Consider the following 24,454-nt stretch of genomic DNA (forward strand, 5'->3'; position numbering starts at 1 on the left):
TTAGCCTTTTTCTGAAACCAAAAAGACTTTCAATATAGATGTGCTCTTCAATGTTGTCCAAGACCTCAATTGTTTTCTTGCTTTCTGACAGTTAATCACGCTTCTTTTACAGCACACAAGTAAAATAATGGCTTGTGCCATGATTATTTCGAATTCTACATACAAAACTTTAAAGAATCAAGTAAATTAAGCCTAAAACAAGCACAAATAATGCTTGATAGGAGCTGCGCCAGACATGTAAAAATGCGCAAAATATCCGTATTTTTCGGGCTGCCGGCGTAAAGGGAATTATCCGTTCCGGAACGGATTTTTCCGATAAGGCTCATGTAAACGGGGCCACCGAAACGCATTTTTCCGTTCCCTGGCTAATCGGATATTTCCGTTTAGGCTGAATGACTCATGTAAACGGGGTACCTGTCAATACCCGATCTCCAGAAACCATGCAACCTCGATCAAGTCCGGCACACCCAACCCCATATCACACCAGAAGGAAGTTCACGGAGTCTCGGGCATCCATCCGACACTGTCACCCGCTCTAGCTTTGAAGGCGGGTAGAATCTCCGACCTCGTGACCTACAAAGAGCTCCCGGAGACCAAATAGCTCGGGAAGGCAGATTCCCGAACGCCATTCGACGTCCTTGAGTACCCCGGACACCACAGCTGAGTGGTCCGCCGGTTGGCTCATTAAAGCTAAGCGATAGCTCGTCAAAGATGGCTAATGGTGCATGGATCAACAGCTGGGCCCTCCGGTGGTCTCCGCCACTCAGCCGACTCAGAGTCGAGATCTCCGTCTGAGTCGGTCTGTTGCGAGTCAGGTCCGGTGATGAAGCGCCGTTTCGGCTGCGGTGTCACGACGCCTGATATGTGGCCTGCCTGACCCCACCCCGAGTATTGATCAGAATCGGCGCCCGAGTATTCTCTGAGAACGCCACGGTACGCAGAATGCAGTTCGATGTCTACCGTTCAGTGTAACTATGGGTTAAACTGGGGTCATCAATTATGAGCTACTTAAAAGGTTCGTGATTCCCAGTGAATGCGTTGAAGCACCGGGAAATAGCTTCCAGAGTTAATTTCAGTGCGCAGTTTCTGCGTGGCGTGGAGCACTAGCGACTGCAATCTCGGGAGGCTCTGACCTCATTGGCTGAGCGTCCGGGAGATTTCGCTGAAGGTGTAATTCGATACGCTTCGTTGGACACGTAATTCGATACAGTTCGTTTGAAGTTGTTATCTCTATGTGATAACTGCCAATTGAGTAACTGTGCAATGTGGATTTTCCCAGTTCCCGCAATTCTAAAAGCGTGACATAAATAAATTGTTGTTGATGAATATCTTGCTTTCACCACAGGCTCACGTGCCCAGCTAGAAGTAACTCATCCCGCCTTTCTCATTTTACTCTCTTATGCACTCGGTTGCACTTTATCAGCTTTTCAAACCAACTCCTTATTTCTGTCGGTTGGCTTGAACACAATGCCCAGTAAATTCGCTGGCAGCTACATTGTGCATTGCCACCCAACCCTAATCCAACGCTAAATCCCTTTACACTCCCTCCCGTTTCGGCTGATCCCTCTCGTCCCGTGCCGATCTCCCCTCTCGTCCCGTGCCGATCTCCCTCGGTCGTCATCCCCTGTTGCGCCGTTGCCGCTCGTTTCCCGAGTCCCATTTTGACGCCAACCGCACCCACTTGTATCCTCCTCCAAATCAGCGGCGTGGCGAAGCGGCGCGCGTGCGGGGAGAACTGTTTTCTGGGACTCACCCGCGGGGCGAAAACAGGGTTTAACGGTCGACCAGTGCCGGCGGGAGGTCGGTTTTCGTCCGGCGATGACTCGCCGTCAGCTCGCTGCCACAGCTCAGTGTTGACAGGCCACGAGGTCGGTAGTGCTGCTGGCGATTTGCGCTGCTTTGTGAGCTGTGTTGTCGGCGTGGGAGACATTTTTTAACGACTGATTTGCAGGGTCAGGGAGGGAGAAGCAAGGTTAGCCTGCTAATGTGCTGGCCTGTGGATATTTGTCTTTGCGCAATGAAGCTGACAACGGTTCTTATTTTCTTTTTATACTGACTTGGGAATAAACATAGTTTCCCGTGCAAATTTTAGTTTATTTTCCATGAAATACTGGCAGCAATATGTCCAACAACAGATAACCGCTCGGTTAAGATGACATCCCGCTGCACACAACTTCACAAGTTCAGAATCTCACAAATATTGAATCAAGGACGCCCGCCAGCGAAGGGCAATGTGAGAATAAAAGTTCTCACAACGTTACAAAAAACAAGACCCGATAAAAAATACCGACTATGTATAGAACTGCAGCTGATGCATCAGAAAGAAGCTTAGCGCAGAAAGAAGCCCAAGACGAATGCTGTGAAAGTTGCTCAGGATTTGTCACGTTTGCTTCTTTCATGCACTGAGAAGTTTGATGTCATTTATCATCAGCATAAGGAATAAATTTGCGAGGTCCTCAAGGATGCCGTTGCTTTGCCTGCAATTGAAAAGCCAGCAAAGCAAATAACATGGCCATCTCAAACGGTTAAAGAAATATCACCAACTGCTGACAAGCTTAACTTCTGCGCACTAGCCAGCCAAATTAAATATCGACATATTTATTAGAAACGCAGAATAAGTGTGCTACTTGTCGCGGGAGAGTGGGCCGCCTACTCAACACGACAAAATTCTACCACAGCAATCAGACCCGAGTGGAAAACATTCAATTCCAAAGTTTGCGCCGAAGGGACACGCACCAACTCCCAGGTCACACTGGTGATTTGACCCGCCTTGGACAACCATAGTACAGTTGCAGATTGAGAAGCGATGTTTGTGTCCAAGTTTGGTCTCAGTCGGTTACCAGAAGATCCAGGGCTTTGGATGGTTTGAATGGGGATGGGGAGAGTTGTGGTGGTGACCACTGGGGCCAGTCTGCTGCGGTTTGTGAGATTAAAAAGAAACTGCCGTTTGAGGAGGGCTGTAATGGATCAACAAACATAACACATTGCACACCTGCAGCAATAGTGATTCTATAGATCGATTTTTTTTTTTTAATGCAAACGAAGCAAATGTCATACGGGAAGCGTTAATAGCGTTGGAATGCATGTAAACAGCCGGCTCTTTTCTCATTGTCTCCCTCATCTCTGGACGGCATCTAAACATGCTATTTTCCAACCGGGATGCACGAGATTCGTGGAAATGCAGAACCCGATAACTGCAGGCTTTGATGTGATGTCGGGAAGATTCCTCGTCTTTGAATGAAATGAAAAATATCTCCCTCCATCAAAATTTGTTATTGCCAATTAATTATCGGCTCCTAATCCACTATCCAGCCTGTTTACCTTATACATTGAAAAAGACGTTGATTGTGAATAAAAGAAGCATTATCGCAAACTTCTTAAAGGCGACTTATTTCACGCATGCTACAATTTAATGGAAATTGGTTTGACAAGCAAAATTAATTGTCTCTCTGTAGTCGTTTTCTTGTGGCGAACAGCAAATGGTCGAATTAGACCCGTCTGTTAACCGCGGCACAATGATGAGTAACATGCAGTTCCACTCTCAAAAAACGAAGAAACAAAACAAAACCCAGCTTTCTAGCGTCATCACCGTGATAAATGCTTTAGTTTCCGATGGAGTATGAGTTGCATACATATGCAAGAAGTCGCTTGCTCGCCCCACCCTGTCTAGTTTCTGTCCCTCCCTTCCTCCCTCCCTCTCTCTCTCTCTCTCTCTCTCTCTCTCTCTCTCTCTCTCTCTCTCTCTCTCTCTTTCTCTCTCTTTCTCTCTCTCTCTCTCTCTCTCTCTCTCTCTCTCTCTCTCTCTCTCTCTCTCTCTCTCTCTCTCTCTCTCTCTCTCTCTCTCTCTCTCTCTCTCTCTCCCCACATATTCGTTAATGAGAAACGTCTGGTGGAATGCTATTTGCATTCGCTGACTTCACAAAAGCGTTGAATGCTAATTAGATAAAACACTCGGCAGAAGACCACCTTCCAATACCTGTTTAGCCCTGGCCAAGAGACGCAATGCACAGAGCACGTGCGTCGGGCAGTATGAAGTCGCTCACCAACTCACGCTAAATGAACCGTCCGGTCCAAGTTGTTTGATGCAGTTAGTACTGAATCACTCGCCATCTCTTCTTGTTCGAAGAAGATAATTTTTACAGGGAAACCCGATGAAGTTGGATAACATTTGATAGATCTCCAAAACTGAATGACCCTCAGATGGAATCAGGGGAAGTAAATGACCAATGAGAGAGTCATATCCTATTGATCGGATGCCGATAGAAGCCCCCGAAATAATTATGGGGTCCTACACACAGCCAAGCGTTGTGGAGGTAGTTCACGATCAAAGGCTAACGGCTCCAACCCACTCCCAAAGGTTGTGTTGGCAACCCACCGTCGAACGTTACGCCACCACCGCCTCAATTCGGCTCTCTGGGAGCTACCGCTCCCATGGCGGGACCGACTGAAGACTTTTCGATCGACTGACTCCGGCTGAATACCAAAGACTCCCACATCCGGCCCCTGGTCAGTCTCTGAAACCGAACCTCACCTTTTCTGACTGAGAATCGGACAGGAGTCGGTTACGTAACAACGTATGACATTTTGCACATGGCTCAGGATACCAGGGTGAAGTAACCGAAATGATGAGCAGTGAATCGGCAGTCTGAGAGGAACACCAGTGTATTATTTCTATTTTAGCACCTGAGCTGAGCCACAGCATCGGCTAATACAATGGGATGCTAACCAGCTAGCCAGAGACGTTTTGCGCCAAACTCGGTGAGGAAAAGAAAATCAGCTTCAGGCTTCAGCAGCGTATTGTTTGTTTGTTTGTTTGTTTTGTTGGGTTAGGCCCTTTCGGTCGACAACACCATTGCAGAGCCGGAAGGATGATAGGAATTAGGGGGAGACATTGGTCTGGGCAGGCACCCTAGTGAGTCGCCGGGGCTGAGCCCGTCCAGAGGACAGGCCACCCAGCCCCAAGGCACTCACTGCACCCGGCTACGGGGTGTGCTCCCTCAGGAGCAGCGGTGCCGCTCCAAGGGAGCAGCCCGCATGAGATAAAGTTGCCTGTCCAGCCCGGAGGGGGGTTGCGGCGTGGAGGAGAAGGATTTCAGTATCCTGAGGATAGAAGCATGGAAAGGTGAGCAGCGTATGTCTTTGAATGATAATCAAGATACCGTCAGAGGTGTTTGAAGGCGCGCCACGGGCCCGCGTGTACCTAACAGCCGCCTTACAATCCCACCGCCCTACCGGCCACCGAGTCTGTGCTGTTTTGGGAGCAGACCAGTGCAGCTCAGTTCATAAATGAAGCCCGATTGTCCAAGTTTGGCCAACTTGGAGAACTGATGTAGCGCTCAGCGGCCGCAGCTTTATCCGGCTCTGATTATCGGTCGGCATTGGCTGCGTCTGGTGTGCTGTTTGCTATAGTGGAGCACAACCATCACCTGTAGTGAAATAATGGCCCGGGTATCTTCCGCGCCAGTGCGGAGGACTCATTTCTCAAAGCGGGGCTGTACGGGACAGGGCAGCCCTGTTTGCGGCAGTGTGGCAGGCGGTGGTCTGGGACTTTTCAGCTAAACGATGTGCTCAAACGGGTAGTTAATCAATTACTACCAGCAGTACAGGAGTATTGAGGAGCATGATCGTTTCATTTATGCCCAAGCTAACTAACAATCTTTATATGAGGCTACATCACGTCGACTTTTCACTTTAAACACGCCAGTCACAGTTTATCAACTGGAGGACCAGATGAGGCGTCTCCCTCGCTGCCTTTTCTGCCCTGCACTGATTTCTGCCAATCACGTTCACCGACTGGACCAAAGTTTGGCATAGTTCAGAGGACATCCACTCATGGTGTCAATCGTGTCAGACCGGCGGTCCTGGGCGGAGACTGGTCCGAAGTTGATGCCCCGGGGGCTTTTGGCTTGGCCATTCATGTGACATGTCGCGTGTCGTCAAGGCCCTAAGGTGTAACTTTCGGTTGAATATTAGAACGTGCACCACATGTGTGAAATATGTATGTATGAGGGCTGAATGAGTTAGTCAATGAAATACAAACGTAATTTTAACAAGTCAATGTGATTCACTACAATGCCAATGTCTTACAATAGGAAGCCATGGGCGCTCTACCAAAGATGATGTTCAGACTTCAGAACATTTCTGTAATGGGGTGGATTATTTAGAGCTTGAACACCACAGCAACGCAAAAGACGCAATGCGCCCAACTATACCCCTTAGTGCGTGCCAATCGTCTCATCAACCCCTACAAACATTTTATCTCAGAATTTTACACCCCGTTTCCGACATCTCCAAAGTTCCCCACCTATGACATCTCAGGCGGTGTCTCTGCCATACGTCGGGCTCATTTTACGGCCGCCGTATATCATCTGCACCCGTGTCTAATTAAATAACGCGGGGCGCACTTTGTCCTTTACGCCGCCTCCAGATGGACATCACGGTGCCAGTGGCGGGTCATATAATGCTCACCAAAGAGCGCCCGCTGAATGTAACGACCGCTCTCATTTGGCTCGTTTGTAGCCTAATAAGGTAGGCGCGTTTAAGCAGCGCTATCGACCCCGACTGGAGTGGCAGGGCCAGGGTGGCGCCGAGAGATTGTGAGGGGGCGAATTAGGGAACTGTTTGGGTGTCTATGGGTCAGGAGTAAGGAGTCAGGACTCATGGATCAGGAGTCTACATATGTCGGAGTTAGGACTGCGGTTCAGGCTATAATTCAGAATTTGGGGTCTGGTCAGCAGTTTCGTCCGACTTTTGGTCAGGGATCATCGTCAGTGTTCTGGCCATGAATCTGGTAATTGCAGGGCCACTGTCTGGTCACTGCCGGGTCAGAGGTCTAGGATGGTAAGGCCGCCATTTCTGTATCTTAGAAGAAGGACGGGATTGGGGTGGCGCTGCAACTGCAGCATTGCACTGTCGCAATGAGATCAATAATGCATTGTAGTCTCTCGATCTCCCTTTTTTCTCCCCCCCCCCTCTCTCCCTCTCCCTTCCCTCACACTCTCACCGGCTCCATGCGGCTGTCTGGGCTCTGACAAAGGTGGCCATTTGAGAGCGAGGCGATAATTGAGTGCCAGCGCCAGATTCTCCCGCTGTGCCGGTGCTCCGCAGTCTAATCAGCTGCCTTTGGACCGTCAATTCTGGGCAGTCAGCTGCTCAGTGCTCGGTTATCAGCTGCTCAGTAGTCGCCAGCAGTCACTCTGTCTCCAGCAGTCCAAGGAGCCAACACTTCAGAATGGCCGGCAATTTATAGCCATAAGAAATTGTTCTTATATGAAGATTGCAGACTACCTCAATTTGTCTCCTATCATTCATGCTGAAATATTTTCACACTTTCAACATCTCCAACATGCTGCAGTCTCAAAGCGCCGAAGAATAAGTAACCACCCAGACTGGCAGTTACTTTTTCTTATCCCAAAAATGGTTGTCGGCCATATCTTTCTCATATGGAGCCCTTCCTTACTCATCCCTTCCCAATGCTGTCAACACATGCCGGGTCACAGCGCAGGTCCGCCGGAGTCCGGGCGGCCTGTCGGTTTACAGAACGACCGGCTGGGGTCACAGAGCGGCAGGCTGGCCGGCCGCCGTCTCCGGCGCCGTTTCCACGTCAAATCGATGATAAATCTCACGCTGGTGGTGGCTGGCGGCCGTCGGCAGGGCCATAGCCGCCGCACGTGCTGAATAGCGAATGGCGCTGCTGAGCGCTGCCCCGTCGGCCCAGCGCGACCACACCGACCCCTCTCAGTGGTCGGCGCCGCTCAGAAGCCGGCCGACATGTTAACTTTGCCTGGAACCAGTAGCGACCCACCAAAGAAGTTAGCGATGCGCCAACTCCTCGGGAATATTCCGGAAAGGGATGGAACTGGTGCTGACAGCGGAGACTAATTTGCACCGGAAACTACGGGACTGCAAGGCTGGCAATGGCTGTTCCAAAATCGTTGAAAACCCAAAAACCAATGATGATTACACGCAACGAATATTTAACCCTCGCACGACCAGGCCATTTCTCATAACACGAACGACCAGGGGGGGGGGGTTGTTACGACCCCCCCCCCCTGGCGTTTCGAAACGGAAGGTCGTAGAGCTTAGCGGAAAAAACCAACGGATTGCTCTCAACGAGATCTCGCGATTGGTGGTATATTTTTTGGTCCTAGGTCAACATTTGACCTACTTATGACCGGTCAAAGGTCAAATTTTCCGAAAAAAATCAAACTTTTTCAACTTTCCGCGGCGATTGCGGCAAAACGGTGGGAGATATCGACTTGAAATCTTCACTATCGTGTTCCATGATCAATTCTCTATCGTTTGGTATGTATTTCGTTTCCCTAGCTCTAAAAATGGCGCGTTGGGAGCGCCGGAAGTCGGCAAGGTCACAGTCGGCGGCAGAAATTCGAAAAATCAAAATTTAAATTTTTGAAATCTGATTGTATTTTTGGATTTGGGAGGTCCATTTGCTCCCTATAGAAGCTAATATTGCTGCATATTCCCATTGAGGTGACAAGAATTAGCAAAATAGTGGTTCGGGCGCTTTTCAAAAATAGTACCGGACGCTGTTCCTCTTGTGACGTCATAGCTCCGTGACCTGACCTGACCCGGTCAATTTTCTTGCACCACACGATAGCCAATGCTTGCCCCAACATGCATGGGAAGTTTCATCATGATCCATCAAACAATGTGGGTATCACCGGCAGAAAACCTAGGGATTCGGCGCACACGTTTGGTAACTGTCGGCCGGAGGCTGTACCTCTTATGACGTCATAACTCCGTGACCTGACATGACCCGATCAATTTTTTTTCGGCAAAAGATGCGCAAAGGTAGCCCCAGAGGGTATTGAAAATTTCAGCCCGCTACGACAAGCCGTTTAGCGTGCACTTCGAAAAAACCTCAGGGGGGTTGATACAACCCCCCCTATAGTTCGTTTTTTTTTTCAAAAGGACGCTGGCTCAAAGTGCATTACCGAAGCTCTCACGTGAGTTTTGGCAGCTTCAGCGTCTGGCCAAGAATTTCTTACCGAAAAAATATCCGATTTCAAATTGTGCACGGTAAGTACCCGGAAATTGTGTCCTGAAAAATTAGCATACTATGATGACGTCACTGGTGGCAGCAGGCACCCAATGTCCGTACGATTGGACAAAGTTTTGACGAATTTGGGGGAAACTTCGTTTTTCACTGTTGCCGAGGTTATAATCGAGTAAGCGGTTTCGTCCATGATAGTTATACGTTACATTGCAATACAAGTTCGACAGCATGACGTCACCACTGTTCTCATATCTGGCTCCAAAACGCACGTATGGAAATCATCGGGAATACTTCACATGTTAAAATAAGGCGACGTTCGAGTTTCTCAGGTTCAGTTTTTGCTCGTTTTGCTCGCTAAAACGCGTGCTTTTTCGAAAAACATACTTGGAGCCAGAGTCCTTTTGAAAAAAAAACGAACTATAGGCGTTCTAGGGTTAAAGTCCCAACATTTACTAACATTTAACATTTTACATTTACTGGACTACTTCCCTTCCTACCTTCCTTTGCCATTACCAGGAGCCTGAACGCTGAGCATAGTAGGTAGCTGAACGAGCCTTCTCGGATCAATCCAAAACAGGAAATTCCGCCGTAGTAAAGTAATCTTGATTCCGCCAACGACGTATACACATACGTCCTGCGTGCGTATCTCCTTCGTCCCGCTATTGATATTCTTCTGTTCTCGCTCAATCTGCGAGCGTGAACTCTGTGAAGCATCCACAGAGCGTCACGGGCTAATAGTTCCTCCCTCGTGGACGTTTCCGTTCTCCCAGTCTCCCTTGAGAATGTTGCCGACTGCCGTTCTCCCATTTCCCTTGTGAACACTCTCGTTCCCCATCTTTCCGTAGACGCTCACATTTTCTCACTCTCCCCCGTGGACGCTCCCATTCCTCCCCTCTCCCCGTGGGTGCGGCGCACAGCTCTAGATCCGGGATAAGTTCACACATCCTGGTGGAGCCGCGCCCCCAGCGGCCACTCCGGCGGCCGTTGTTTGTTTTCAACGCTTGGCTTCTCTGGCGCAGTCTTATCTTCACGTCAGGCGGCCTGATTTCTGAGCTTCTAAGGCGCCCGATCGCCGGAGAGAATCCGGAACCCTTGGCTTATCCGGCTGCAAGGGCGAAACAGTAGCTAAAGCACTCGCGTAGAATCGATGGTGCTCTGCATAAATAAACTCGCTTGCTTTGCAGTCAGATTCACGGAAATTCATATAAACTGTTGTGCTTGATTTACGCGGTTGAAGTAGATTGCCGATGTGTAGCGCTGGAAGCTCGATGTATAGAGGCACGCGTTGTTATTGATTACGAGAAACATTCTAACAATGTATTGGTGTTTTTGCGGAGAGACTGAAAGAGGAATGAGGCCGTATCATAAAAGCATCGCTCATTGCTTATTTATACCCAGCTAAAAGTTGTGCAAATGAAGCGTATTCGCAGTTTTATACTAGAGTAATATAACCAGTTAAAATAAGCTTCATCTCCATTGACGCTCGAAAAGACTGTGTCTGTTGTCGACATAAGTTGGCTCCTCTCATACGTGCCCCGACCTCCAGCACGGTGGTAATTTTATTCGCCCACCTTGTTTAATCTATCACCGGCCTCTGTGCCCGCTCGATCTGTGTGGGGGCTAGGGAATTCCATTTTACCTGGCAGGGGTCTTCCCACCTCGCTCGAATGCGCTCAATGGGATAGGTACTCACGAGCTGAACATTTTTATCATCAACCCACACCAAAATCGCATGACGCATGTAACACGCCAGAGAACTCACGCCGCGCCGTGTGTGCTATAACTCAGCTCTGTCGTAGATGAGTTAGCACTGACACGGACAGGCGTCGGTGAGTTAGTGCCGATGAGTTGCCGCTGATGAGTTAGTGCCGACTGCGATAGAGTGAGGAGCCTCGGCAATGATCCGAAGATTTTCCGGCGCCATTTCGCTATTTCTCGGGCCATGAATGTCGGAACCAGGCCATTGGGCGCTGAACTATTGGCAATCGGTGCTAAATCGAAGCAGAGGAAGGCTCGCGCCGAGTGTTGTCCGACGCTCGGATTTTGGGGATCGTCGGAGCTGTCAATGTTCGCACGAGTTGCATTCAGTGTTTTTATTGTTTGTCCAAAACATCATCTTACGGACATATTCGATTTAGGAGAAATAGCGCTACGAAACGAGACGGCGTATCTTTTTGCTAGGGTGAACTGATCGTTATTGTGTATGCGGAACTTCGTCAAACGTGCATTCTTCGGAGAATGCATTGTAACGCTACACCGTATACGTCATCTGTCGATGATTGCCACTTACAGAAGCAAACACCATCCGTGACCACCAAGGAATGTAAATTCGATTAAGCTATGTTTAATTCATAGCCTTCTAGATGGAGTTACGTGACCGGCATGCCAACTGTGGCTCCCAGTCCCTCGGAATCGACATTCCTGGGATTCAGGATTTGACTGGTGCCGAATGGCACAGCGCTCCGGTGGCAGCTCAACTGTGATGAGCACAGAGGCGGTAATGAGTTCACGGAACGTCGATCGAGGAGCACACGTGTCGGGTGTGGGTGTTGGAGAGGGGGGATTGTGGCTCTCAGCTGTAGGGTAACGCATCATTTATATTGTGACATGGCACGTTGCTGCGGCAGTTGCCCTACTTGTTCGATCGTATAAAAACACATTATTTCGACGAGCCCAACAGCATCTGCAGTTTTTCAAGATATGAAGAAACGAGTTCACATGTGTGAATAAAAAATAACAGCCATTGCGAAGCATATGTTGGATATCTTTTCCTAAAGAATTCGTTAATTTTAGACGATATTTTCTGAAATTGGTCCACTCTGTTTGACTTGACGCACAATGCCACCCACTGATCGTAAAATATTGCCGCCTTTAACAACCCTACCATATTGGGTGTGCTTGGTTCGATTTGTTATTTTTGTTTCCATATTTCACTATAACAAAATATTTAATCAAACCACCCGCGACTATTCTCACCACCGACCCATCCGTTGTGGCTGCACTCGACACATTATGCGTCATCGGCACCGGGTGGCCCGTCCAACCGTCCATACGGCAGCCTTCACTCAGCCGAGGCCAACCGGCGCCAGATTGCAGTGCGGAGTTTGACAGATTTGCGACCGTCGCGGGGTGCCTGTCGTCGGCGATATTCACAGCTCCGCGGTCCGGCTCCAGACCGCAGTCTGCAGAGGCGGCCGTGGTTTCGTCCTGGCTCCACATTTCAATACTGAGCTAAATGGAATGGGAGCCTGAGTAAACTGCGCCGCTTGAGTATTGGGATGTCTGAAATGACAATGTATGGCGTTGTGTCAGTGCAGGCTCTAACTGGTAATGCAACAGGGTTTACATACTTTCAGGAAATTGTTTATTATCAATGTGTGGTGAAATGTATCATCACTGCAAAAAGAAAAAAATCATGAAAGAATAGCAACCGATCAATTCTTGTTTTATGGTTAACCAGCTCCAGAAAATCAGAACGATTCCCTGACATTAACTGTCTCTTATTTCACTATCATGCCTCTATAATACACTCTACCTTTTCAAAGTAATCCACCCAGCTAGTCTTCTCTAACATCCTCCGACCATCGGAGGGCCAGTTAACCGGAGTCGGCCCATCCCGATCCACCGAGCGCGGGCCGCCGTGAGACCAGGATCGGCCCGTGCCGGTCGGTCGGACCTTGAGCCATTTCCGAGCCGGGCTTCGGCCAGACGGAGATAAATCCGCTCAGTCAGAACCGTATAAATCGCTGTCCGAGACGGCCGGCCGCCGGCGCTGTCCGGCCGTGCGGGCTGCGCCTGTCCGCGGGACGCGTCACCGGCCGACAGACTGCCGAGCCGCGCCGGGAAAGGTAGCCCCGGGTCGACCTGCAAGGTGTGGTGGGTTTAGTCCTTTGAGGATGCAGTCCAATGATGCCTGACAACTCCCAGAATGCTTGTCATCATATGGCTAGAGGCATCCAGGTGTGTTCTTTGCTACTGGACCTCCCAACGGTCACCTATCTCGTCTCTTTTATTTAATAAATCTAGGTACTGCGCAAATAAACTTCGACAAATTATAATTTAACCTCGCTTAACCCGGCAGTTGCTGGGGTATTTCGCCACCCACCGTTTGCTGGGGGGTGGGGGGGGGGGCGTTAAACGCCCCCAGCCGATGACTCGAGAACCAATAGGCGCAGCGAAACGCACGAGGCGGCAAACGAAAGAACGCGACGAGACGCTTCAGATGAGTACTTTAAAGTTGAATTTTGCGGTCACAGGTCGGGTCAAGATCAGGTCAAACACCTGAAATCGGGCTTTCAGTAGCATGGACTTCAGGACTTCGCAATGGGCGCCTCTCGTCATAAACTCTGTCAAAACGGTGCACAATCCATCATATAAGGCCTACAAGAGTGTCAGCTCCATGTAGGGGTCAGTCAAGCATAGGTCAGGGTCAAGGTCAGGTCAACCGGGTAGGCACATATCCCCGAAAATCAAACTGATATTCACAGCCTACATGTTTTATGGGTAATTTGGGGTGTAGAACACATTGGTGACATTCATTTTATCATATGTGTACGTATTTGGCTAAAAAAGTTCAATTTAAGAAATGCATGTATCATGGTCGTGAAGTAGTCACGAAAAATTGTCAAGATTCAGTTCAAGATTTTGGAAAATGCGGAACGATAATCAATAATCGAAGATAGCCATTTGATTGCTCATGGTATTGGCAGTCTAATGGTGTTTACGGCATGTATGTCTATTCTGTGATTTTATATGATTTTTTTGAACATATGCCGTTTTTGGTCGAAAACTCAGAAATCATGACGTCACTAAAACCCCGATATCTCAAAAAGTTTCCGACCGATTTTTTTTAAAAACTTTGTCACAATAAACTTCAATTAATTCCCTACAGGCACCCAAAATTTGGCGCGCCTGCGGCGCGCCGTTTTTATGTTATGGCCCGGCGAAACAGTGGGGGCGTTTAACGCCCCCGGCCACCCCCCCCCCCCAGCAACTCGCGGGTTAAGAACCTCAAATGGCCTCACTGTTTTTATACTTATCTTATCCTTACCAAAAACCAGCAAAAGAACTAACAACCTAGTCATTTAACTTCAGCTGATATGAAACTGGAATGGAGCATTTGGATGCGCTCGATATGATATCCGAAAACCAAGTGCTTTTACCACAACACTCGTCATTTCTGGTGATTTCCAACCCATTGTCATCCGGACTCTGTGGCAGACCAAAACCATTACCAGCCGTGACACTGCGAGCTGTTGTATTTATGGATGGGTTGAGCTGCTGACAAGGGGACGATCCTATTGTGTGGCAATGGTCGGCCGTTTTCCCGGAGTCGAATTTACGCGAACGGGACCGCGCCGGCCGGCAGGCAGCAGAGTTTGAGTGTTGCGGCGCAGTATCATTCAGGCGCTCTAACCACAGAGCCATCTGTCGGACAGTCTGAGAACTACGCCTCCCACAGCTGTGGGGCCGGGCGGGCGAATGTTGCGGCGCAGTACCATTCAGGCGCTCTACCCGCAGAGCCATCGTCAGCAAGTCTGAGAACTACCCCTCTACGGCAGTGGGGCCCCGTAGTATAACTCGCAGCCTATTACATTCGAACTGCTCATGTCTCCAGCCGGGCGTATGAAGTCTCCACGAGTCAGACACCCTCTGGTTGGCACGCCGGTCGGCTCTGGTGCAATATAACCGCGTTACCGCCCGGGCGACGGCGCCGTTCCGCGGCGAGCGGCCTCTGAGTCCACTGTTCAGTGTCGGCTGAATTCTGACACCGCCGGCAGCATGGTCAACCGCCCGGCCTTTGTGCCGCCAGCCAGTCCGTCATGGGGCCTTTGAGCCGAAGATCAAAGGCAGATGTGGCGCCGGGGGTCTAGCTTCACGCCGCTTGACTATGAGCGCAATGTTGAGAGGCGGGCTCAACTATGGCTCCATTATACTAGGAATGCCTTGATATGAAGCTCGCGCGATATTCGGTCTGATTGTGGAATGACTGGAGGTCAGGAGACGGCTCCACTGATGCCTTGTGGAGTTCATAACCAGTAAAGGTTAGATGTCGCATAGAAGCTGCAATATGCGGCACAGGCCAGTACTATGAAAGCACACAGCGCATTGCACTTCTACAGCATCAAGTGCCCCATATGCGTATGGGCAGTAAAGTTGGGCGGGCACACCTTACAGTAATCGTGTGCCTTTTCATATTTCACCATTGTATGTACATATGTTGCTGTTCGAGTGTCCACGAATGGTACCGTTCTCAACATCGTCCTACGTTCGAGGCCACCGACCTGAATCCGCACAGTGTGCTGCTCCTTTACCACCGTCCTTCTGTGTCCGCCAAGCTCTCACTGACTGTGCCCGGTGTGCACAGAAGCAGCCAATCTCCCTGTCCGCCTCCTGTCTCCGAGGGCGCTTCTCTCACTCTCCCCTGTTCTCTATGTCCGGGATCTGTCTCTCTTTCTACCTCTCCTGTTCTCTGTGTCCGGATCTGTCTCTCTCTCTCAGTCTCTCGTGTCTTGTGTCCTCAGTGATCGCCTGTCTCACTCTCCAGTGTCCTGTGGCCTTAGTAACCGCTTCTCACACTCTCCCAGCTGTTCTCTGCGTCCACAGAGGATGTCTCTCTCACCTTCATGTTCTCTGTGCCCGGAGCCGTCTCTCTCACTCTCTTCTGTTCTTGTGTCCTCAGCGACCGTCTCTCTCAATGTCTCCTGTGTATCCACTGTGTGCACCCTCTGTGTGTCTACAAAGGGTGCCTCTCTCGCCTTCCCGTGTCCTCAGTGAGCGTCTCTCTCACTCTCTCCTGTTCTCTGTGTTCGCTACTTCTCTCACTCTATTCTCTGTGTCCTCAGAGGGAGCACCTGGCGCCGAGATCGGCCGTCGCCACTGGTGCGTCGTCTGTATGATTCTCCTCGTAGTGGCCGCCACCGGCCTCATCAGCGTACCCCTGCTGCTGCGAGACATGGCACGCGGCTCCGCCCAGCACCGGCTCCAGATCGCCAGGAAGATACTCGCCCAAGTGCCTCTGATCGACGGGTGAGTGTGACCCCCAAGGCTATAGAACTCCGCGCTCACCGTTTACCGGAAGATTAGCGCACCACCGCTTCTTCCGTAAAGTGCTGTATTAACTCTTTTTCGGAATCGGATCGGTGAACGAATTTTGTTTGTTCGACCGGAGAATTACCTAGTTGATTTTGTTTTCAAGCGGACGTTGATTCCCTGGAGTATTTGCGCCGCGCATTGGATACGTGGAGGACCAGAATAGAGCTGCGACTAGCGGTCGGGTAGAAATTATTCGCTTTGGTTGAGCATCGATCCTCGACACACCCTTGCGGTCGCGGATCAGTGCTCCGTGATAAATTATTCAATAGAATCGTCAAAATGACTGCGCGTTAGCCGGCCTCAGATCCCGGTTCCATTTCGCGTGTCCGGAAGGACGGGAGATGGAGACTCTCCTGTGAAGTACGGAGACACGTCAGGAACGTTCCGGGGGACCGCCGTGAACCTGACTACTGAATCTCTGAAAAGCGGTCCACCTGACATCTGATAGCTGCAAAGAAAGACGACCTGAAGTTACCGGAGAGCTCAGATTACCTCGGGACTTAGTGGATTACTGTGCACGGTTAGAATAATTATTCGCAATTTTGGCTAAAGTTACTCCACCACACATCTTGGGCGGGGTCAAAATCAGGTAACTATAACAGCGTACAGACAATGCCTTCTAATTATTCTTATATGCAGTCGGATATGCATCAAACACGTAATAGTCACATATGGTGGCATTTCATTGCCACCATCGCTAGCATGAAGGTGACTCTGATTAGCATCATCTTCTTGGTGTGATGATGGTGATTTTCATCATCTTTACCTCCATCATTCATATAGCATTAAAGAATGAGCAGCAGCACCGGTATACATAAAAAACATTTAATAACCGTCACATAGCGCACAAATAGCAAGCTACTGCAATACCTTCTTTGTTCTCTGCCGTATGCTTTAATGAGAAACAGAGCCCTTAGAAGCGCTTCGGGGCACGGTAGCCACCAAGTAAACACGTGGTTCTTGTGGTTCTTGAACTTACTGCGGCTTCCGACCGAGAATAGGCCCGTAAATGTGTCGAATGAAACTCAGGGTAGATAAACTTTGGCAAATAACTTCCAGAAAGACCCTCGGCGTACTTGTGAAACCACAGCTCTCCTCTGGTCTTACCTAGACTGCATTCAAATTAGAGGCCGTGCGAAAAGAAACAATAGTGTTCGAAATGCTCTAAGAAAAAATAAAAAATCATATTTTCTGGACTTACATATCAGATAGCAAGGATCTGAGAAGACCAGAATCTGAATAAACATTACTTAAAAACGAAATTGTCACTATAACTATTAAACGTTTCGAGCCTCTTATATTCGTCACTTCTGTATCAAATGCAAGCTGTATTCTACATGCACTTTCGGTCGCTCACCCACGTCTAAAGCGTTTGGTCAACACGGCAACTCATTTCTATTCATCCTCACTTGCCGGAGGAAATTGCACTGCAAATAAACAGCGTCGTGAACTGCAGCTAGAACACATCTGGCGCCTCTCTCTCTCTCTCTCTCTCTCTCTCTCTCTCTCTCTCTCTCTCTCTCTCTCTCTCTCTCTCTCTCTCGGACGCAGAAGCACTTGTCACAACTGCAAGCTATGCAAACGGGCCGCCTCGCTCGATAGAATGAAGTCGCGCCAGGGAGTGGCGCTGCTCAGAATATGGCACAAATAGATGATATTTATCAGCTAGGCGCTCCATTCGACCTGAGAGGATGATTTCACCCGGTGTGGACTCCACCTCCTTCTTCCCGCGCCCTATGACCTTCCATTGAGACCCGCGCCAGTTCCAGCCAAGGATCGGCAGGAGCTTGGAGATATTTTCCGGCATCCATCCATGGCTCCATGATACAGTCTGGCGGCACGGAGGTCTGGTGAAATTTACAACAGCACCATGTTTCTGAAGGACGCTCCCCGGCAGGATCTCATGTCTCGTGAAGGGCTACCGCGCGCCTGTTGAGCGGCCCGGGGTCACGGCCTGGTCCGCGGGGGCGGACGTTCCCTGGGGTGTACCGTACCTAATTGCTACCAGTTGTAAGTGAGAGCCGGGAGCAATTGGATTGGCTGCCGTCCCGCAGTTGGTCGAGGGAGGACGGGGAGGGAGGGGAGAAAGAAAGTCGGCCCCGCAGCGAGACTTCTGATGAGACCGATCAACAAAACGGAGATGGAAACACGCAGCCTTGCGTACTGTCACGGCTTTTTGAGGTGCACTTGCGTACGTAAATTGTAGATACGATGCGTAAGTACAAGAATATTAGCGCTCATCCTCACGCAACGCTAATTAGCAGCCATCAGTAGGTATTCAGTAATGACATTGTCTTGCCAAGAATAGCTACCTATTACAGATCGCAGCAATAAAGCGCAACGCAGCGTCCGCGTAGAAATTAGTATGAGTGATTACCTCGACGCAAAACAATTTATCGCTAATGCATGCCTCCGCGAATCTCTCAGAAATGATGAGTCTCTCTGCGAGCATCTGTAAGTGCGTAGTTTGCCTGTGAATGTGTGCGTTGGACTTACAAGTGCTTACATTACTATTGACCAGATAACTACCAAGTTGCGTGGGATTCGTCACTCCCCAGCGTCATATGTTAAAAAAAAAATAGTCGTTCACAGGGATTCCTGGATTTCCTCGTACTCTCAGAAGGGAAATGTTCCGAAAAATCCCAGAGTACACTACCTTTAGGGCCCTCATGTAAGTTTATACAACCTATTGGGCACGGTAATAAGGTCGACGAACAGAATAGCGGATCATTGCATAAATACACTCACCAGTGCGTTTTTTATCATTGCTTGTTTATCAAATACTGGTGGGTCTGTATCAGTGACGGCGGAACACATCGAACTTTTCCGGGCTACATGCATTGCCACAACGGCAACAACAACATAAACAACATCAGCCACAGTAACAACATCAATAACAACACCGATAACAAAAACCCAAGCCGCACCAGCACATGGGTAAACAAACTGGAAACGAGCCCTGATTGAATTCCAATTTCGAGTCGAGAATTCCAATCGGGGACCGCCAAACGGCGGGTGGCGCGGACGCCGCGGGTCCAGCGCGGCGGCTCTGTATCGATTCGCCACCCCCGCTGCCGCAGGCCGGCCAGCTCGGCGCGGAAGTTGACTGGAGAACCAACCGATTGTCCGGCAGATAGTACGCACCAATCTGCTAGCGCCCCGACTCTATCCAAAGGTTGTGGGGGTGGCGGAGACGGCGAGGGCGTGGCGGCGGTGGAGGGGGCGAAGGCGGTGGCGGATGGGGCGAGGCAGCGGGGGCGTTGGTAGCGAGGTGGCGGCAGCGGCGGGCACTAGAGTACCATGGCCAGACCATAGCATCCCCGGCTCCCGTGGGGGACCCCTGACATGGGTTCTCGGAATGATCCGCAGGGGGACTTGGGTAGAGGGAATGGGTGGGCGGGTAGAGCTATGGGGCAGCTGCAGAGATCGGTGAGTGGCTGCAGTCAGAGCGTGGGACGAGGCGAGAGTCAGTGACGAGGGTGAAGGGTGAGGACTGAGGGACCACGGCGAGGGCTGAGGGACGACGGCCAGGGCTGAGGACCGCGGCGACGGCTGAGAGACAGTGGCGAGGGCTGAGGGACCGCGGGGACGGCTGAGGACCGCGGCGAGGAGGGCTGACGGACCGCGGGGGGTGGGGAGCTGAGGGATTGTGGCGAGGGCTGAGGGACCGCGGTGAGGGCTGAGGGACAGTGGCGAGGGCTGAGGGACAGTGGCGAGGGCTGAGTACGCACGGCGAGGCCCGGGTCAGGGGAAACACGGCGATGAGCCGTCATTAGTGGAGCGCGGCCGTCGCGTCGGCGGGGTGCCCTGATCGATGGGTGTCGACTGAGTGATGCGACTCTGGGCGGCGGCGGTGACCGATTGGCGCGCGACGGACCGCCGCCGCCGCCGATCATGACTACCGACCAGTGGCTGGATCACCGGCCAGGGATAGAATACGGACAGCCGACCACTGAATGTTGATCATTGACTTCTGATCACTGGCCGCTGTCTGCTGACTGCTGACCAACCACCCCTTGAGGACTAATCCTAGCTGAGTTCAGCGGTGACCCTCCGATCTCTAATGTCCACTCAGACGGCGAGACGATGCTTCCCAGAGTCCTACAATGTGCCTGCAATAGTGAACGAGGCCGACCAGTGCAGCTAAGATAGTCCACTCTGCAGAAAACCAAACTCACCAGTGGATAACCCTTCAGTCCGGGCAGCTTTACTAGTTAATAAAAACAACTTCCAGTTCCTGCTCATGATTTCTGCTCATCTTTTCGGCTCTGCTATTTTGGTATCCGGTCGCTTATTACCGTTTCCACCTCCTATTGCCGCAGTTTTCAGTTTCTTCTGTCTGGTTACCGACCACCACCACTCCGAGCGGCCAGACCACTTTGACTAACGCCAGACCATTGTGACCAACGCCAGACAACTGTGACCGACCGACACCAGACCACTCTGACCAAGCGGCCAGACCACTCCGACCGACGCCAGACCACTGTGACCGTTCGGCCAGACCACTATCATCGACGCAAGGCCACGCGAACCGTCCGGCCAGACCACCCTGACCGACCGACCGGCCACTCTGACCGAAGCGAGGCGACCCTGACCAACGCCATCGTCTTTGATACCGATCCGTTCGGGTGCCATGCTAACAATGACGCAGTGGCGCGCTCCGTCGGTCGACGGCAGAGAACGAGAGTGGGAGAGAGAGAGAGAGAGAGAGAGAGAGAGAGAGAGAGAGAGAGAGAGAGAGAGAGAGAGAGAGAGAGAGAGAGAGAGTAGCGGAGCAGGAGCCAGTGTCGCTGACGATGATGGAAAAGGACTGAGTGTCGAGAGAGGAGGTCCCGACGGCACTGGATGCTAGGTAGGGTGGTCAGAGGCACTCTATGTGAGGGAAAGCGAACGAAGGTGGACTGGGTGAAAGGACAGTTCCTACTCACTTATCCGCGGGCTACAAGTGAGTAGGAATCCTGTCTGTCGATGTTGGAAAAATTGCATTCAATCTTCTGACTAGTATTTTGTTGTCACGTTTTTTTTTACATCGTGTTGGCCGTTGGGACTCCCGGACAGTTCCAGAAGGTAACTGTCAACAGCGAGGGATGAACGGCGTCCAGTGGGGTAGTCGGAATGGAAAATTGAATATTAAATGAATGGCAGTTCGGTGAAGCTGAATGTTGTTTAAGTGGTTTCAATTAGTCCGAAATACGGCGTGTTCTCCAAATGATATTCTCTCCTCCATGGACATGAATTAATAAAGCAACTCATTTAGGGTTCACTGAATCCGTGTGAACTTTGGTCACGCCGTTGCTGAAGCTTTCCCAGCTGTATTAGCAGTCCACCGTTATGAGTTCATTTCAGACTTCTGAGCGGCCGCGGTCACTTTAGTAATACCAGCTTGCAGAACGGCCAGGCCACTACGGGCACTACGGCGCTTTGCTCCTGCCCGGCATCTCGTTACAGTCTCTGGGAACTTGAGCCGTCTGGGTAAAGTGGGACTACCTCTTCTAGTAGGGAAGGGGTTAGATGCTCCAGAGATACTGTCGTCTGTCCTCCACGGGACGGTGGATAGCCTCCTGAATGGTATGTACGACAAAAAAGGGCGCCTCGAGGCCTGGAGCGTTCCGCATCAGCTGTGGTGTTATCTGTGATAACAGGCCGCAGAGGCGTCCGATCCAAAACGACGCTGACATGTTGACGCACCGCGGGAGGTCAGGGCTGGAACAACAGGACTGCCCGGGTCATACCAACAGCTAAACGGATCACATCCTAAGGTCGATCGGCTGGGTAGCTGTAACTTGTAGTTGAAGCAATATATCTTGTGGAATGCGGACCGTTCACAGGAAGCATAGGCGTAGGAACGTTTTCGAAAGTGGGGGGGCCAGGGTCCCAGAGGTCCAAAACCTAACCTACCCCCAAAATCCAATTTCTCCTCGGATTTCGGCCACTTTGTTTTCGCAAACATGCTCAGAGGTAAAACAAAAACGAAACAAAAACAAAAAACAAAATTGGTTAAAATTTCAGGGAGACTCCCGTCCATAAACTCAAACTGATGGACGCGTTCACCAGTCCTCCGCAGCCGTTGGCACCCTTGCAAATTCCAGAGGCATCCAGCAACTTTTTCATTACGAGCAAGCGTGAAACGTGCAAAGCGAGTCTTTTCAATATACCTATAAAAATCAGCATGAACGGCCCAGCTAGGCTCAGCCAGGCCTATAACGTTTTTAAGAGGTTTTATATCAGCGACCACTGCAACTGGGCTGTTTGACTATCAGAGGCCGGTGTGGGACTTTTAGAGGCCGGTCTGGGCCTTCAGAGGCCAGTTTAACCCCACGGCCCGGACCTATAGGTTTTCTACATACGCGCCGGCCGAGGGGGCGGGGGGCGGGTACGACTCCCCTCGCCGTTTCACCCCAGGTGGAGCTAGCGCGTCGCGGAAAAAAGGAGCGTGTGCGCTGTTACGAGACGCAGAGATCAATACCCGATTTTAAGGTCCTAGGTCAACCGGTGACCTCTGAGGTCAGGTCAAGTGCCTCAAGGCACGGTTCCGTTTTTGGTGAATAACTTCGCAAAAAACGGCCGCAGAGCCGCGATTTTGCCAGCATCGTGTTCGCCTCTCTCAGGCGCGTCGAATGATATATTTTCGTTTGGGTGAGGTAAACTTAGGGTGTTGACCTCGGGTCACGGTCAGGTCAGCGCCCCCAGGTCACGAAATTGGCCGAAGGAGGTCATGTCGCATATCATTCGATTCGGCAGGTCTTCTTGAGTCCATTGGTGGCTTTTCCGACTCGCTAGCTCAATTTGATCGGTAGTTATTAACGAAAAACTAATAAGACCCTTATAACTTCATAAATGACGTCGCGCAAGGTCAACTGCTCAACATTGCAAAAGTGACGCATCGAACCTTGCAAGGAGTGCATGAAATCACGATTCGGTGTGCTTGAGATAGTTGGAGATCGTTCCCGGCGCCAGAAAAAAGTTTTCAGTTTATCCCCATTGACTTATACCTAATGGTGAGGTCACGAAAATGACCTGATCTCATATAACCTTTAGGAAAAATCCGAGATATACAAGTTTTGAGAAACCTATTGGATACTAGGTCCTTCAAGGTTCATTTCCCTGTGAAATCTCCTCTGGCAGTGAGGGCGTTGCGAAGTTGCGACATCTGAAGACCGTGCAGAGGTTCACTTATGACCTCATGGGTCAGTGACCTGATCTGACTCGAAAATGCGGTTGGTGTCAAAAGATCCCGCTTGATTCAAATGTCAGGTATGCCAAGCTTCAGCTCTCTATCGCCGGCGTGTTCGGAGCTATCGCGAAAAAAACTATGGAGGGGCGGCACCCGCCCCCCCCCCCCTCGGCCGGCGAGGGTTAAGGCCCTCAGAGACCCAGTACAGGGCCTGCAAAGGGCAGGATGAGACCTTTAGATGCCGACTTGGGCCATCAGAGGCTAATGTGGGTCCTTACAGCCTTAGAGGTCAGTGTAAGGCCCTAAAAGACCGGCATGGGCCGGCGTTGGACGCCTAAGGCCAAGATGGACCCTCAGAGGCCGATGCGGACCCTAAAATGCCGGCATCGGGTCTTCAGAATTCAGTGCGGGGCCCTCAGAGGCACTTAAAGGTTAGTCTTGGGACCCCACATACAGAAATGAGGCCACCAGAGGCCGGTGTGAGGCCCTCAGACGCCGGCTGGGCCCTTGAGGCCGGTTTAGGGGCTCTCAAATGAGGTCAATGTGGGTTCTCAGCGGTCAACGTGTGCGCTTGACCGCCACTGAAGGGCCCTCCGAGATCAGTGTGGGACCCTCAAAGACTGGTTTGGGAGCTGTTAATAGCTAGCATGGGATTCTTGAGCCTCGTGACAATCGAATAAGGGCCAGAGCCCCATACGCCCATGGGGGCCCATTGGCTGTTTGGGGGGCCAAATGATATGATGGCCCCCTGATTAGCCTTTGGAGGGGGGGGGGGAGGGCATGGCCCTGATTCCCCCTCTGCGACCGCCACTGCACTGAAAGTGGAAGGGGGAGGGACAGGTAGAGGCACAGACATTGCTGGCTCCCAGCCTGTTTGAACCAAGGCGGAGGCACGGTCACCCTGACCCCCAGCTAGTACGCCTTTGACGAACTATGCCGACCCCAAGCAGATCCGGTCAAGCGTTGGTCGTTTGTATACGCATTCTCCTGCACCGTGCTAGTATTGTCTAATACTTTTTCAGTGCTCGCTGTCCGCGCCTCGTACTCAACAAAATGCTGTCACCAAGACTCATAGTCTTATCTCCAGTCTCTGATATGGTTTCCTTCATTGAGTGAAGGAAATTGCGGTCAATAACGCTGTAGAAACAAAAGGGAATCTTCATTAACAA

The 24,454-nt window shown here is 50.8% G+C and overlaps 1 protein-coding gene across 1 annotated transcript in view; it reads left to right on the forward strand.

The window, feature by feature from the left end:
• Window positions 1-24,454, forward strand: part of LOC122368586 (dipeptidase 1-like) — a 72,382-nt gene that overhangs the window by 18,823 nt on the left and 29,105 nt on the right. Inside the window, exon 3 of the mRNA XM_043342674.1 lies at window positions 15,862-16,045. Within this exon, the coding sequence (XP_043198609.1) occupies window positions 15,862-16,045 (184 nt within the window). The remainder of the gene's footprint in view (window positions 1-15,861; window positions 16,046-24,454) is intronic.

Source organism: Amphibalanus amphitrite, unplaced genomic scaffold (assembly GCF_019059575.1).
Source record: "Amphibalanus amphitrite isolate SeventyFive unplaced genomic scaffold, NRLGWU_Aamphi_draft 000959F_arrow, whole genome shotgun sequence".
NCBI lineage: Eukaryota > Metazoa > Arthropoda > Thecostraca > Balanomorpha > Balanidae > Amphibalanus > Amphibalanus amphitrite.